The 16,451-nt window shown below is 42.3% G+C and overlaps 1 protein-coding gene across 3 annotated transcripts in view; it reads right to left on the bottom strand.

Annotated features, from left to right (window-relative positions):
* Positions 1 to 225: 225 nt before the first annotated feature.
* RAB30 (RAB30, member RAS oncogene family) overlaps positions 226 to 16,451 on the bottom strand; it is a 65,088-nt gene continuing 48,862 nt past the window's right edge. For 2 of the 3 annotated variants that reach the window (XM_074816323.1, XM_074816324.1), the window contains exons 4-5: positions 15,846 to 16,029; positions 5,077 to 13,708 (exon numbers count right to left, since the gene is read on the bottom strand). In XM_074816323.1, coding sequence (XP_074672424.1) covers positions 13,458 to 13,708; positions 15,846 to 16,029 — 435 coding nt within the window. In that variant the 3' untranslated portion in view covers positions 5,077 to 13,457. Of the gene's footprint in view, positions 2,496 to 5,076; positions 13,709 to 15,845; positions 16,030 to 16,451 lie in introns of those variants that run through there. The other variant, XM_074816325.1, reaches the window with a different exon arrangement.

Here is a 16,451-nt window from a genome sequence, read left to right on the forward strand (position 1 = left end):
AAGAATTTCAGATACCGTATGGGATCCTTGTATTTGAGCCCAGGTGGGATCCTATGACAGAGTTGAGTTGGGCAGAGGGGACTATCCTGAGAGGTTGGTAGCAGCTCCCAGTTTTTCTCTAGGCTTTTTCAAGTTAAAGGCTGCTGTCACGTCCCAGCTGGATGAGGGAGACGAGTGACTTAGATTCATAAATCCCCAAGAGAGTCAACAACAGTGAGAAAAGTCTCAAAGTCCATACATAGACATTTATTCATTTCTCACAATGTACTAACTGGATACACGATAGTTGAGTAAGTGTATAACAAATTAATGGCATGTGGTGTGATATGCCTTGTGTTACTTAATGGTAACAAGGAAAAGGGAGAAAAGAGAAGACGACAGAGATGGGACTAGAGATCACCGATCTGGGTTCCTGTGTTGGTCCTGCTAACAAGGGCTCTGTCTTCTTTCACTTCACTCCTATTATCCTTGCCCCTCAATTTACACATGCTTGGGTCCCTCCCCTACGTTGACCCCACATACCTGCATATCCCATGTATGGGGAGGGTTAAGATGCTTTATGGGATGATGTAATTAGCATGATCTTGTTAATGTTCAGAGGTATCAACTTTAATATTCATTTTGTGGATAATGAAGCAAAGGTCATTCACCAGACAGATGGCCCTTGAAACTTTACAAGATGCACCAGAGCAGAACCACCCTGTCTTCACAGGGCTCCCTCCTCCAGCTGCATCCTGTGCTATCCAGGCAGCCTTATCAGCTCGACTCCACATTATCCACCCCGTGACTATAGTTCCGATACTTGTGAGTGTTTGAAACATTCCTCGGCTCAGAGGGCCTCCTCCCCCCTCATTCCTTATCTTTACCACGTCTTGTCTCTCAACTTGTTTATGCTTCTCTCAGGCTGCTTCTCTCAAGCCTTGTTTTGGGGAGTTACAAGCCGTCTCTTAAAATTGCTAGTGGCAAATTCCTGGCAGTGTCTTTCCTCTTCCTTGCTTTGGAGTCTTCCATATCCCCCACCCAGAACAGCTGCATTTAGGATTCATTGAATAAGAGAAATCTTGGAGCTGCTGCTGCAAGCTTGGAGGTCAGGTCCTGCAGAAGGATGTGGGAACAGTATGTGATGGCACAGGATCTAATCAGCCTGAAAATGCTGACTTGTAGAACCAGAAGCGGGCCTAAAATTATCTGCTGTGATTTCTTTTTTTTTTTTTTTATTTTGAGGAGTAGAATGAATATGCACCATTTACATTGTGACTGGTGACAAGAAGAGTTTAGTTGGTTCATTCTCTGCTACAAGATAGCTATTACTACATTTCTATGTTTGAGGCCTAACTTAATTTCTAAGGTACCTACTTAAGCCCTAGACTCAGTGTTTGTTCAGAAGAGTGTTGTGGCTGCATGCAAGGAACAAATTGTATCAATACTGAACTAAAGCACTTTCAGCTTACAAAGACATCACCTCTGCCTTAGGAAATCTGAGAGGCAAAAGTGGCTGGAAGGTAGAAGAGTATTGTGGAAATGTATCATTTTGTGCTCCTCTTGTTTCTGTGTACTTTGCTTACTATCTAGTGTTAGTCGCTGTTGGAGTCAGGGCTAGAAGGGCTTCTTGTGTGACTCTAAAAGACTTCTCTAACCTCACATTCACTTGGTCTCACCATAGGTACCTCACAGGGACATGCACACAACCCAGTGTGTTAAGGCAGGACCTGCCTAAAAAAGCCAATGGAAACCACATTTGGGATGGATGAAAGAAATAGACCTTTGAAATTTGAGCTGTAATCTTTGTGTGCCTTCATATCTCTTCTATAAAATAATTATGTACCTGCTCATTATTTTCAGGACACTTGGGGAAGTATGAGGGCATTTATTCTCCCCACCTTGTCCCTTATCTGCTATTTTTAGCATGGTTCACCCTTGCAGAACATACAGGTAAACCTTTTCAGTTTCTTGGTTCCTACCCTAAGTTCTGCACCTTCTAATCAAATGCATTTCTCATTGCAGGGTAGGAGGGAGAAGAGTATTTGAAATCAAACAAGCTGCTTTTGCAGCTGAGCAGGGTATTAATGAGATACAGCCTCTCCTACCAAGGGTATGAGTATGCTGAGTCTGCAGGCTGACCAAAGAAAACAGTTCCTCATGGCTACACAGCAAGTCTGCACAGGTAAATTCACTTTACAAAGAAATTTTTCCTTAGCAGTCAGTGTTGTTTTGGGGTTTTTTTCCCACTACTTACTTAGAGTTGAGGAAATTGAGGCACGGGTTCAAAGACTTGCCCAACGTTAAGAGAATGTGGAGCCTAGCTCTGGATATCACTGGAAGACCTTAACCAGTAATCCGTCTTTTCTCCTTGCTGTCCTACCCAGCAAGATACTCAAGCACAACCCAGACCTCTTCCCAGTTCTTTAAGGATGCTGCAACCGTAGGTGGGGCTTGCAAGAGGCTCAAGGTTTCTTCTTACAGGTCCAAGCCTAGATCCCTGCAGTCCCTGGATCCTAGACATAAACAGAAGAAAAAGGAACAGCCAGTTATAGCTAAAAAGGGGGGGGAAGAAAGCAGAATTAAACATCATTTATGACCCAAGTAGCTTCAAGCATCGTACCTGTGACTGAAGTCACTTATTAGGTAAGTGCTGTGCCAGTGACAGCCGCCTAAACCACCATTGCAGAACATGGCAATGCTGTGCTGTAAGGGATGCACAGATCCCTATGCAGGGCTTCCTGGCACCGCCAAAGGGACAGGATGGTGATAGAAGAAGACACGTAGCCTTTATAAGCTGTTGCGGGCTTGCCCAGCTGAGCTTCAGCCCTGCACTTGACAGCAAATCAGAGCACCAGAGCTGCACCAGGGTTGCTTCAGTCAGGATAGTGCAGGGCTCTAGGGTGAGCCCAAGCCAACAAGCCTGTGGTTTTGCCTGCATTTACCAACACTGTGCCTGTTCAAAAGATTTTATTTATTGCAAATAAAATCCTACTTGATGAATCTATGTTGGGGCAAGTAGAAAAGGAATAAGAAATGTGGCCTGCCTGGAAATGGTAAATCTGCATTGATAGATTATGTAGAAGAAATACAAGGAAAGAGCATTACTCATACCCAAATCACTGAGCGCTGGGAAGGCAGCATTGAAAGGGTTTTAAGACATCAGTGCTGAAATAAAGCTTGAGACTAGTTTCTACTACAGCCTCCCACATAATACAAGACTGCAGTATCACTGGCTCTTTAAGCACTCCCTTGTGATAAACTGGACAAACACCTACTTTATCATGGGTGTTAGACCTGATCCAAGTGATACACTAGAGACTTGGTGCAGCTAGTAATGAAACACTGCCAGAACTTCTACATCATACACCTGACAGCATCTTGATGTGAAATGTTTTGTCCAGCATGAGTGATTTCATTCAGCAGAGAATTCATCCACATACTACGGTAAGTGATAGCTTTGGTGCAAGCTGATGTGATTATAATTATAAGCTTGTAGAAAAAGAATAAAGCTCAGCATGTTTAATTCTGAAGGTAATAAAACTCCTGAAAATGCATACCAGGTTTGTGGTTGATTCCCTATGCATAGAAATCCATAAATCAAGACCAGATTTTAAATTAGGTAGGACTGTCTGTACGGTATCATTGAAATTAATGCAGGGCAGTCAGATCTCCTGTGCTTTGTGTGAGAGGACTGCACATATAGACCAGAAAGTACTGTGTGTGACAGGCCCCTGTCAGCAAGATGACATATTCTGGGCAGAGCTCCCTGAGGGCTCAGTAGGAAGACTTTGTACATGAGAAGGTGGAAGAGAGGCAGTAACCTGTCTTAGTTTTGCTCCTGTAGTCTGTCAGTCTTGCATTTCTTTCTCTGGGCAGTTTGTTCCCTTTTTGCAGGGAGCCTTCACACTTCTACAATCCTTCTACCCACAGCAAAGCCTGGCACAGGCTGTGCCCCTGCTGCTACGCCTGCTGAACAAGAAGGGGAGGGTTGCAGAGCCCACCTGTTACATGCTCCTCGCAAGGAAGAGCTGCCACTCTTCACCTGCCCCTTACCTTTCCCCAGGAAGAACTTGGTCTGGCTTCTCCAGCCATCACCCCCCCAGGCAACACATTCCAGCCCTCTTTCAGTAAATAATCAATGGCCAAGCTTCCTGAGCTTTGAAGATGTTTTATTCCCCTCCCTTTGCCAAGTTCCTACCATACAAGCATACAGGAACTTTTCCCTCTACAAATACCTCTCTGTTTTATCACCGACTCAAACTGCCAGCTTCCTGGGGAACACAGAGCAGATGGTCCAACCCTCATGTCAGACATTTACCAAGGAAGGAGCTTCAAGGTCAGGGTAAGAGGCAATAAAAGACACATGGTGTCTTCAAGCTTCACAGCTCATTTCTCAGTGTAAGTGTTAGCAGAAGTCATCTTTGATGTGGAGCAGAGCACTGGGGAAGAAACCTGATCCCCAGAATGAGTCAGAGCACAAACTATTTATTGACCAAAAGACTAAAGGCTTAAAATGGGAGATCTTGTCCAAAAAGACTCTAGGCCCCCAGAACAACAGGTCATTGGGAAACTCCAGTAGAGTTCTACAAGGACGAAAAGAGCAAGGTAAAGGATGAAGAGAAGAACTAGCATTAAAAAAAAAAAAAAGCATTGGGACAAATAAAAGACAACTGAAGCATCCAACCATCATCTCCATCCAACACAAATCTAGCATCTTGCTAGAACAAGAGTTTAACCAGCTACAGGTTTGCAATGACAGTGAGTGAAGATGGTACCTCTGTCAAAGACCACCCTCTAGTGACTGATGCCGGCATTTCTTTGGCATTTCAAACTGCTACGCTATCTCTTGTTTTGAGTAAACTTTTTCTTCATTCTTGTGCGAAGTGACATTGCTCCCATGGACAGCAGCTCTACTTTTGCTCTTCTTGTGAGGTCCCAATGCTGTAAGAGCCTTGGCATGCTCAAGCCAAGCAGAAAATCCTTAGCAGCCATTCATTTGTTGGTCTGACATTAAATCATGTCAAGTACATATTTTTAAGGCAACTTTGCAGTTCAAATCAAAAAACAAACAAATCAAGCACTTTAAACACCAAGTGGAAAGGATTAAACATTTATTTACATACAGATACATATGTAAGCAATTTCTAAGTATAAAAAGGACATTACAAATAAACATGAAGCATCATACATTCGTCATCCTGGTCATCCAAAATACATTCCTTTCTCAACCCCACTGTACCACACTTGACCACAAGAACTTAAAAAACAGACAAGCCAAATGCTTCTGACAGTCAATGATTCACAGTTTGGTGATTTGCTAACACCTATACCCTTCCCAAAGACAGCACTACCCCAGCAGCTCAAGATCAATGGTCTGGCCAGCTGTAGTGCATTTTCTCCACTGAAACAGTTGTGCTTGATCAACAAGAAACACATCTTCTCCTCATCCTTCTGACCACATGTTTAGGAAGCAGGATTCTTGCTAAAATTATGTACATTGTGCTAAATTCACTATTGTTGGGGAAAACACAGCAGACTTTTGTGGGAAAAACTCCAACCCAGGAAATTCCTTTAATGCTTTCCCTGGCATGGAACTTGCAAACAAAATGCTGCTTTTAGTACTTAACCAGGTTTTTAAACTACAATTCAAACTACAGTTGATGGTATAAAACATACTCTGTTCGTGCTGTAAAAAAAATTACGTGCTTCAATATTGATTTGCTAGTAATCAAAGCTGAAAGTAATTCAGGTTTTCTCCTGAGGAAATGAAGATGCCTTTATAAACATCTCTAAAAATGATCATAGCTTTCAGGAAAGAGGAAACATTTTAGACTCAAAAACCTAAAGGTAATGCAGAGCACAATGAACTTGTCAGATAACATTACAAAGGGAAACAAGCCAGTAAACATAAAATTAAAATGCCTACTCAAAGTATTAATGAATTCAAATGAGAGCTGGGTGAGTCTTTCTGTATAGATCAAAGGCAGTTTGAAAAAAATTTCATGATCTGCAAATTCACAGAACAGCCAAATATGTGCAGAACAGAGTGAAGTGGAAATAAAAGAGGAGCAGAAAGAGCCTTGTCCCATATTGACAGCTGAGTGACTGCAGCTGCTCCAATCTCAGGGTGGTGGGTTTTTTTTTCCTTTTGTAAACAGCTGTGGGGAATAAAATGGATGTGACATATCTGCAGTGCATCTTATTATGCTAAAAACCATGGCACATTTTAAACTACTTCTCTAATATCCAGAGATATACTTGTCACTCCAAACTAGCATAGCAACAAACTCTGGGCTTCCTCCATACTCTCATTAGATGGCCTTTTCTCCCCCCAAACGTTGGCTTAAGAAGTTACTTTTTCCCCTTCAGTGCTGACTGTACTTGGGGGCCAGCAGTAAGGCTTTCTTCCAGTCTGCAAGAGTTGAAGCAACGGCAGTGCCTGAAATCATGGCAGCTCGCCCCACTACAGACTAAGCATTTTATTCTCACTCCATTAAAATGTCAAAACAGCATTTCCTGCTCTTTTGCTTCCCCCTCAGTAAAGGCTTGACTGCTGGGGACACTGCGGCCATTACATTACTGAAGCTCGTGCCAGTGATGCAACTCAGACCCTCGGAGATATTCACACCACCACCCAACCGACATCTCAGAATGACTCTCCTCTTCCACAATGGCCATAAGTCTCCCTGGATGGAGAGCAGCATCCACCTGCTCACTGGAAATTTACTCGCACCAAACCCCCACCGATTCTTAACATCTAAATCTCTTGTACTGGTCCCATAAGAAGGGAAACATTCCTTACAGGGTGCCTTGGCTGAGAATGGGCTTATCAAATTAGTTAGGTTTATGTTCATAGTAAGAAACTCAAGGTGGCACAGAAGACAGGCCACGGATGCTCTTCCTTCAAGCTAAAGCAGGAGTCAAATCCAGTGTTTCATACAACCAGGATTGTTTCCAGCCTGAGACCCCCACAGTGCTTGAGGCATGAGCAGTATTGGGAAGGAGCAGATTCATGGATGAAAGGTACTAGAGGAATCAGACTTTGAAAAGCTCTGAGGTTTGCATTCACGTGACACCAGGGCCCTTGATCACTGCCAATGCAAGCATAAGAGTAATTTTAACATCCCCTCTCCCCCAGGGAACCATGCACAACTAAAACCATGACTGACACAGGTTTGGGCCATGTCAGGTGCCTGCGGACCAGGGCTGGACTCCAGAAGATGCTTGGCAGGGACACCACCACCACAGTACACCCACAAGCATGCCTGTCCTTGGGAATGTTACCCCAAGATAAGCCGTTGTGGAAAAAGCAAAGGTGCAAAGGTAAAGGTGGCATCTGCTTCTTGAGCACTAACCAGAGCTAAAATTATCTTCCGAGCTTGCTGGAAAAGGGTAACTGGTTCAACAAATGGGATCACATCCAGGAAGTGCTAATAGCTAGTTATTAATGTGAAAACAGAGACAATCTCCGAGTGCAGTACAGCCAGCTCCTGTTTATCCAGACAGATGAGCTGAGCTGTTAACCCTGCTAAACCAGTCTAATTTTTCACTGATAACATTTACAGCCTAAATTACACTTCATTGCCATCTCAGTTTCTGCTATATCTGGGTTATCTTTCTCCAGGTACCCAGCTGACTGTATTTGGAGGGGCAAGTATCAGAAATGAGGGATTTTTCCTGGATCTGTGGCTCCCACTTGGAAAAAAACCAAACACCCTCAACTCACACGGCATAGCTTTTACTTCTGGTTTAAGTTACAGCTTATTCACATGAGGGGAAAGGGTGTGATGGCATCCATGGGTGATGACAGCCAGCAATCTCTCTCGACTGGATATAGTCCAGTACAGCAAAGGAGACTTTGGGTCAGTTTAGTGAGGTGGTGATTAGCGAGGTAAGTCAAAACAATGCAGCAGGCTACTTTGGGAGCCTTGCATCACCATCAGCGTGATTACCCTGTTGTCTATTTTCCTAGCCAAGATAAATCCTAAACTGAGGCAGATGTGAGATATGTAACCTTTACAGTACATTTAACTGCAGCTCGAGTGGATGATCACATTTCAAAGACATGACCAGTTCCAGTTGAGGGTGCTTTGCTTAGGATGCACTACTCGCTTGCAGAGAAGTCAAGCTAGTGTTTCCCCACCACTCATCATCATAAGACGTCAAGACTGTCCTTCAAAATTATGATCCTTTGCTGCTTGTGAACAGTAACTAGAACAATTATTACCTACCGCAACAAGAGGACAGACTTGATGCAAGGAAAAAAGGTGGTCTCAAGAGCCAAGTTTGTTCAGACAAGCAAATACAGTTTATAAATGGAGGAAGAAAACATTTTGATGTAACATCTTTCACAAGGTTTTCACTGCTAGAATTGATTAGAGTATTTCCTTTGGCTCCAGTGGGTTTTCTGGTGAGCCCTTATGAACATCAACATTTCAGAGAGTTTCCATACTTGTTCATTAGGAATTCACAAAGTGTCCTCTAGAAACACCTTTTTCTAACTGAATTAACTCAAAAAGGTCTTTGTTGGTACAAGCAACCCATATAAGGATATTGGGTGCTTTGATATTTAAAGCAAAAGAACACAGAATTTCAGAAAAGACTCAAATTCAAGCATCCCTTAAGCTCCAGAGCAATCAAAATCTAAGTCATAGATGCATTTTTTAAAAGAGGATGGGACTGAGAAAATGCTGAGTGAGTAGAACCATCTCTTTCCTTTGCATTTTTTGCTCCACACAGTCATCTTCCCCCTTGCACAAAGGGCTACAGCACTCAGTCTGCCCCACAGCCAGGAGAGGGTTTCTGTGACAGCATCTCCAGCCATATCCGACCACAATGGCACTACAGGTCCCCTAAGGGCAGTGTGTCATGCACATTTGCTCCGCCTATTTTAATAGCTGGAGAATTTCACCTATTTTCCAACTAAATTCAGTCTCTGACTACAGAAATCATGCCAGCTCAACGTCTCAGCCTGATTTATACAGTTCTTCATACTGAAAAGAGAAGACAAGTGGAAAAGCAGCTGAGCAAACAGCAGTCCTTAGGGATAATGAACAAGGCAGAACCCAGTGGGTCTGACTATAACTAATTGCATCCCTTGTCAGCAAAAGCTCAGGAAAGCCTCTTGTCCCACGTGTGTGCACCCACCATGCTTCTGCATCACTACTTTCGACTTTCCCTCTTTTCAAATCACTGTCTCCTGTGTCAGCCTCAGTCTGCTGCTGTTATTACTGCTGCTGAAGGAATTCAATAGCCATTAACCACTAAACCTAGACTAGCAGGAGCCAACTGTTACCAATAGAGCTATTTCCAGAAAGACAAACAGCACCAGCAGGCTGACAGATTTTAAGGGCTGTTTCATTCTACAGCAAAGAACAAAGTATCTTGCCTGACAATTTGTCATGTGTGGTTTTCATTAAATAATGATCACAAAGCCATTTAGCATTCAGCACAAACACATGTCTGACTGCATGCTCAAACAACTCACCTGTAGATCAAATCAGGACTTCAGTGTTAGAGGTAGGAAGAGGCACACAGTGTCCCCTTCTTTACAGAGTTCATAACTTTACTTTTTCCATCATAACTCTGACCTGAAGGGGTTTTTCTTCCCCCAGCACTTGGTCTCTGATGGAGAATACAAATAGAAACAGAAGGGAGTCATGGCTTGTCCCAGCAAACTTGCAGTGTAAATACCCAACACAAAATACCAGCAAGTACTTCACATACAGTGGTCTGCAGCACAGAACGTTTGGCGGTTTACTCAAGATCATCCTGACTGAATCCATGGCTGAACTGGAAAACAGAGTTTAGACCATCCGAGTTTTCTGGAGATGCTGTTACTAATCTCTACAAACAGGTTTGCTAGATAAAGCAAACATCTGTTGACCATCCAATATTGGCTTCTGCTTGGACCTACTCACTGTGGTAAAAATTTTTAAGAAAAGGTCTCATTATGGGACTGATATAAAAATTAGTATTAACCCAGCAATAAGACTATTACTCCATGGCTGTGAATATATCACCCTGAAAACACATCAAAAACTAGCAACCACACTAAAACCAATGCTTTGCTCTCTTGATAGTAGAGAACATTTCCAGTCAAATTTGGTCCTGTTATATCAATTCTGCATGGCTTTTGGACACTCAACCCAGCAAGCACAAGGCTTTTACTGACAGTTCTCTCAAAAATCCCCTCATCTAGCAAGGTGTTGGCCATAGTTGGAGAGCTGATTGTCAAATAATTGAGATCTGTATTTTTTGAATCTCCTTTTATTTTTCAAGACTTTGACCACTATGCCACAGCACTAAGCTGTCACTAGCAGTTGATAAAGCTCCTCTTCTAGTTGGAAAGCATTCAAGCAGTGGACCAGACTGCAGGAGAGAAGATAAGCCCTCAGTTCTACACAGAGAAGTGGGTTGTATGCAATACAGAGATATTCAAAGGTGTACAAAAATAACTCCTGCAAAGGAATTACTACAATAAAACATCACTTCTTCAACAGGTAGTGTTTGTTAACTGCAGAAAGAGCAGAGTTTTAAACTACAGCTTTGGCTTATGACCTTATGATGTTTTGCACATACCATCATTGTTTCCTTTCAACTTTTTAAGTCTACACAGACTAAACCTTGAAAGGAATCAGTTCAGATTTGTTCCTGGACAAGTCAGATACTTCACTGTAACATCAGCCCAAATGCAGCACTCCATCCCCCTGCCCCCCCCCTCCAAGCCTGCAAAAGCACATCACTGTCTGGAGATGGAGTCCTTACATGGAGAAGATTTGCTAGCAATAAAAAGAACCAATGCTTCAAGGTTGCTAGTAGGCTGCTAGTCTCCAAAATAGTCACCTACAGGTTAGGAAAGCACTGGAAAAAGAGACTTAGCCTTCTAGAAACCTCAAAGTGAATATCTAAGAAAATAAAAACAGTTTCTGCTATTTGACCAGTTCAGCTTTAGTCATGATAATGCATTAGAGCTCAACCTCCAGAAGTGATGTAAGGAGCACTTCAACATGCATTTACAGTGGTACTCAGCAGGAATGAGAAGTACCTGCACAGCTTTGATGCTTTTGGAAATCAGACTGAGGAACCCACAGGTGTTTTAGTGAGCAGTCTCCTTCTTCCTGGATTAACTCAAACAGCCTTGCCCTATTTGTTATCAATTCTATGCTGACAAGTCCAGCATCTGGAGAGTAAGAGCTTTTACAAATGGAATAGTCATAGTACTGATTTTTAACTTGAGTGTTACCTTACATGTAACACCCTGAGCCTTGCTCTAAACAATTACCTAAAAGCCATGTGGAATCATCTGTCTCAGAGTTGGGCGGTCTTCACAAGCTCAAATGAAGCTGCATTTGGCAATTTGAGGAATGCTCAAAACACCTTGCTCTTCAGCACAGGCTGTACCACACTGTCCACCATAGCAGGAGCCACCAAGTCCCACACATTTCTAAATCCTCTGGACTACACCATGAGCAGAGACTGAAAATGGACCAGGCCAGCGCAGCAGATGACATGTCCCCCAACATCTCCCACTTACAGAAGCTCTTTGCTAAGTGTTACCTAAATGACAAACAAGCCTTGTACCACAACTTCTACATCGTCCTTTTTACCACTAGTCACAAAATAAGAAAGTGACCTAAAAAATAGCAAGAACATATTAAAAATGGACATATGACACACTGATCCCCCCTCTCTGACACAGAGTCAGCTCCCCATTACAGATCAAAGGCACAACATGATACAGCCCGAAGAAGTCTTTCCAGGAAAATGTGAAAAAGCATTTTAAAATGCCTTTTTTTTTTTTAATTGTTATTCTTTTCAAGAAGTACTTACTGGCAGCTTTTTATGTCAATACAAAAGCTCTGTTATAATCTTCAGTGAAAGCCAAATAATATTGTTTAAATTACAGCATATCACAGCCATGTAATTGTCAGGAGAGATTTATCCAGATTAGCTAAACCGAACTCAAACTTCTAAATATAATTTTTCATTTGCGCATTCACTATCTTTCAATTTCACTTTAACATCAACATGTAAATCTGCAATGCATTATTCGCATATGGCACTAGAGGTGTAATAACATCGCAAACTCCATAGCACGTCCACTTCAGGGGTTTCGTGGAAAGAAATTGCCTAAACAGTTACACATACACTGGAGTCTGGGATTAAGAGTACAAAGCATCAAGTAAATTAAGTGACTCTACAGCCCTGAACTTGAAAGCTACACTAGCAGAGAGACTGGATGCCAAGAAGATACCTTCAAGAGCATCTTAGAGAGCAGTTCCACAAGGTGAGTACTGGATGGGTCACACACAGAATGATACCACTTGTAACCCGTCACTATTTCCACTTAGCGTTAAAAAAAAAAAAGTCTACAAAATTGTATGTCTGCCTTTCAACAAGAACTGTATCTACAAGCTTTATTTTTAAGCCAGACATATTGCAGACTGCCACTTCAAACTGTGCTCTTTGAACCCTTAAACACAATCCATGCACACACAAGATTTTGATCGTGTCTGGTATGCTTTTTCAAACTCCACAAATAATAACCTTTTCAAAGGCTAATTTTTCACCTTAGGACATTACTAATTAGAAGAGGAACAGTTAATTTTTTTTTTTTTTTTCATTTCTGGAAAGTCTTTTCATCCTGTGTTGGATATCAAAGAAGCACGGTCCTTTCCCACTACGTTCAGGCCTAGAAAAAGAGGTAACGAGATTTTTTTATTTTTATGAACAGTGCTTATTAGTGTTTTTTCCTAATCAGTCTAAGTTACACATTCAGAGAACAGTAATGTAGTAAGACTACGTTTGGTCTATGGAATATTTGCTGAACTTCTAGCACCAAAGGGAGCAACTGAACTGTATCCATGTTTTCTTAAATCTTGAAAATGTTGATACATGTAACTTTTTTTTTTAAATTTCATGTTCATGAAAGTGCCTGTAGATGAAAGACATAACACTATTTCAAACACCAGAGTCCTCCATGAAGATGTGCGGGCAGACACTATGTACATGTCCTAAGAGCTCGCTCACTGGCAGCCCAAAAGATTGCCAGTGTAGTCCAGGGTCAGTGTTCATTGTTGGTTTTCTCTTTTTATTTATTTTAAAAAGGACCAAACACATTGTTCTATACGAGAGATTTTGATCTCTCCAGTATCTTCATGAGAGGCTGCTCTAGTCTCTTATAGAAGGAAATACAATAGCTCATGTTCTGCATGACATGAAGTACTTGTGCAACTCTTCATTTCCTAACCCACTCCAGAGATTGCAAGAAAAACAAAATTTAACTCGTGTTATATTCTGCTATGTTGCCATGCAGCAGGAGCTGTCAGCCTGCTGTGCTTCCAGGTCTGCAACCTGACTCAAGGCAAGTCAGATGGGTCAAAGTGGCAGGAATTCCCTTCAAGTAGATAAATCCCAGCCAAAAAAAAAATCCTCTTGGTCCATGGTGGAAGGAAGAATCACATGCCAGCTCTTTAATTAAAATTACAGCAAGTCAAGTAGCTGATACTTTTCCCCTCTCCTGGTAAAGGGGATGAGACATTGTTCACAAGGGTATTCTGTCGTGCCTCACTGATCAACCGGCAGGCCAAGTCCAGGAAGAGTTTTTCCACATTATCCGATTCTTTTGCTGAGGTTTCCAGATAGTACATGTCCTGTGCTTCAGAAAACTCTGCAGCTCTTTGCTGGGAGACTTCCCTCTTATCAGCTAAATCAATCTTATTACCTGCATTGATAAAATATTTTAAAAAATAAATTAATTTGAATTCCAAAACAAGATAAACAGAGGTCGATAAGGGATAAAGAAGAGTTTGGTGTTGTACAGATGTATGGACGGTGGTTTTGATGTGAAACTCTTAGTGCTTGCTCTCCTCTCCAAATAATGGATTCCCTGATACAAGCAACCAAGTTCATTTAATATCAGCTCATTTAATGGAATATGCCCTGTGAACATTCAAGTCAGTTAGCTTTAATTTAGCACCAGTGTATCTGTTTGCTGCTATCAACCAACATTAAAGGATTTTCATTTTAATATCTATTGAAAATTCTCCTGTCTTCCTCTGAGGAGCACTTAAAATGTCAATTATAGCATACAAGACACTAAACGTGGTATTTCTCATGTCATTACAAGCTTTAAAAGAAGTCTGGCATGGAAGGCAACTTTCCTATTTCAATATTCCCATGAAGGATTTGGCTGTTGAGGCTGGAGGAGGGACAGGCTTGGGGGGCACCTGCAAAGCGAGGTGGGGCAAGAAACCAGCTCCTTCCTTCTGAGAGGATGGTTTAGCTGAGAGTTGATTAAACCCTCAAGCAAGCATCTGATATGATTATACCCAACATAATCTGATATGATTACATATATTACCAGCCACTTAACTTCAAACATGATGTTTTTGCCATAAATTAATCTTACAGAAGATAACAGACCAGGACCTACAATAACAGAGGGGTGTGGTCCAGGCAGACTCAGGAGGAAACATTTCCTGGCCTCACTTCTACCAGCAATTTTGTGAGAACTAGTGGGAGGAAAAGACTGCGCTTCCACTGGCAAGCCACATCTCATTGCCCTCCTCTCAGATGAGATCCTCTTTCTTTCCTGATAAAGCAGTTTCTTGGACATGCTGTATACACTGAAGTTAACTTTCTGAACAAATTATCACTCAACACAAGCAGTTTATGAGTGTCACCATCTTCAAAGTGTGTGTTATGACATCATTTATACTTTGTGCTGTAGATGTTGATAATCAACTTAGTGTTATCTAAAAAAATCTGGTATACATTTCTTAGTCATATATTAATTATTTCTGTGCCATTTGTACATGTGCCATACCCTTCTCGTGGAGTAGGAGTTTCTTGTATGGAAGCTCCATAAATCCCAAGGCTCACCAGCAATACCACTGGGGCATGTAAAGCTTGAAAGATTTTTAAAGCCACCTTAAACACATTTTACAATCCTCTAGATTTTTTCTTTTAAACAGCAAGCTATTAAAGGTGATATGAACACTGCAGCATGAAACTTTTTGGCTTTCCTCGAGTTATTTTTCCATTGTTCTTTATATGTTCTTGGGCTTTTAAAAAGCCAAGTCCTGACTATCAGATGCTGATAGCAGAGCATGGAAAACCACAGGTAGGCAAAATAACGTTCACCTTGCTTGTAGCAGATGGCCTGAGGTCTGCTTTAGTTTAATTTGAAGCTCGACGGATTAGCATAACATTCAGTTATTTATTTTTAGTTTCTCTAAAATCCATGCAAAAATATCCAGTCTTCCAGCTCTGCCCTACCTATGAATGCTATGATCCTCACAACCATCACATCCTGATGTTGTTCCCAGATCCTGACCCACTCAAGACAGGACTCTGCTTGTCCCACAGCTACAGGGTACAGCAACCTGCAGCCATCACCAGCTTGAGCAGATCCTCATATATTTGTAGAGATCCAAGCTGGGAGTCACAAGGGAAACTGCTCTATTCTTAGCTCATTTAGTAGCTGCACCATCAACACTTCAGTCCCATATGGGACGGACCAGTGGGAAGCATCCACCTCTGCATGCAACAGCCTTAGACCCGAGACAGGACCACACTTCAAGAAGTGGCCGTGGTGTCCTGAACACCACTAATCAGCATCTTGGTGTTATCTGCAGAAGGAACTGTCCAAGCACTGGGTTGGAGACACTGGCTGTACCCTGAGCCAACCTGCAGTTACAAATGGTTGGCAAGAAGATCTGCTGTACCAGTTCAAACATCCTACACCGCCAGTTCACACACGTTTTCCTCCTGCTAACATCTCCATCTGCCACCAAGCCCTCGACACACACAGCTCACCCCCTCATCACACCACTCCACTAGGGACGATTGTCACTTACCCACTAGCACAGTTATGACCTTATTGCTGGCATACTGCTCGATTTCTCGCAGCCACTCGGGGAGACACCGGAAGGATTCTTCGCAGGTAATGTCGTAGGTCAAGATTAATGCATTAGCACTGCGATAGTAACTCTGCGTGATGGATCGGAATCGCTCTTGTCCTGCTGTGTCCCAGATCTGCAGCTTTTGGCATAAGAAACAAGGGTGGTAAAAGCAAAAAAAAAAAAATACTTTATTTGATAGCAGCACTGTTTTGACCTAAAAAAACTCTTTAGGGTAAAGCCAATGCTGGGAAAGCACTTAGCTCTTCTCTCCTCTGGCTTCCCCTCCCCCAGAATTTTTTGTTTCCGTTTCTGCACTTGTGGATTGAAATGCAAGGCACAAAGTCAGCTGGCACTGCTGCCGATGGCCCCTGGAAGCTGCAGGTCTGCAGGTTTTCATGCAGCTTCTAGCATCTCCCTCTGCTGTGGACAGAGCTCCTGGCCTGGTGTTACAACACAGGTGCTGGAGGGAGAAAGTCACTCCTGCCCCTGAAGTCCAACTAGCACCATCCATCCCAAGAAGAAATAAGCAAGTCTCTCCTCTAGCTCCCAAAACTAGTTATA

The sequence above is a fragment of the Strix aluco genome, chromosome 2 (assembly GCF_031877795.1).
Source record: "Strix aluco isolate bStrAlu1 chromosome 2, bStrAlu1.hap1, whole genome shotgun sequence".
In the NCBI taxonomy this organism is placed as follows: domain Eukaryota; kingdom Metazoa; phylum Chordata; class Aves; order Strigiformes; family Strigidae; genus Strix; species Strix aluco.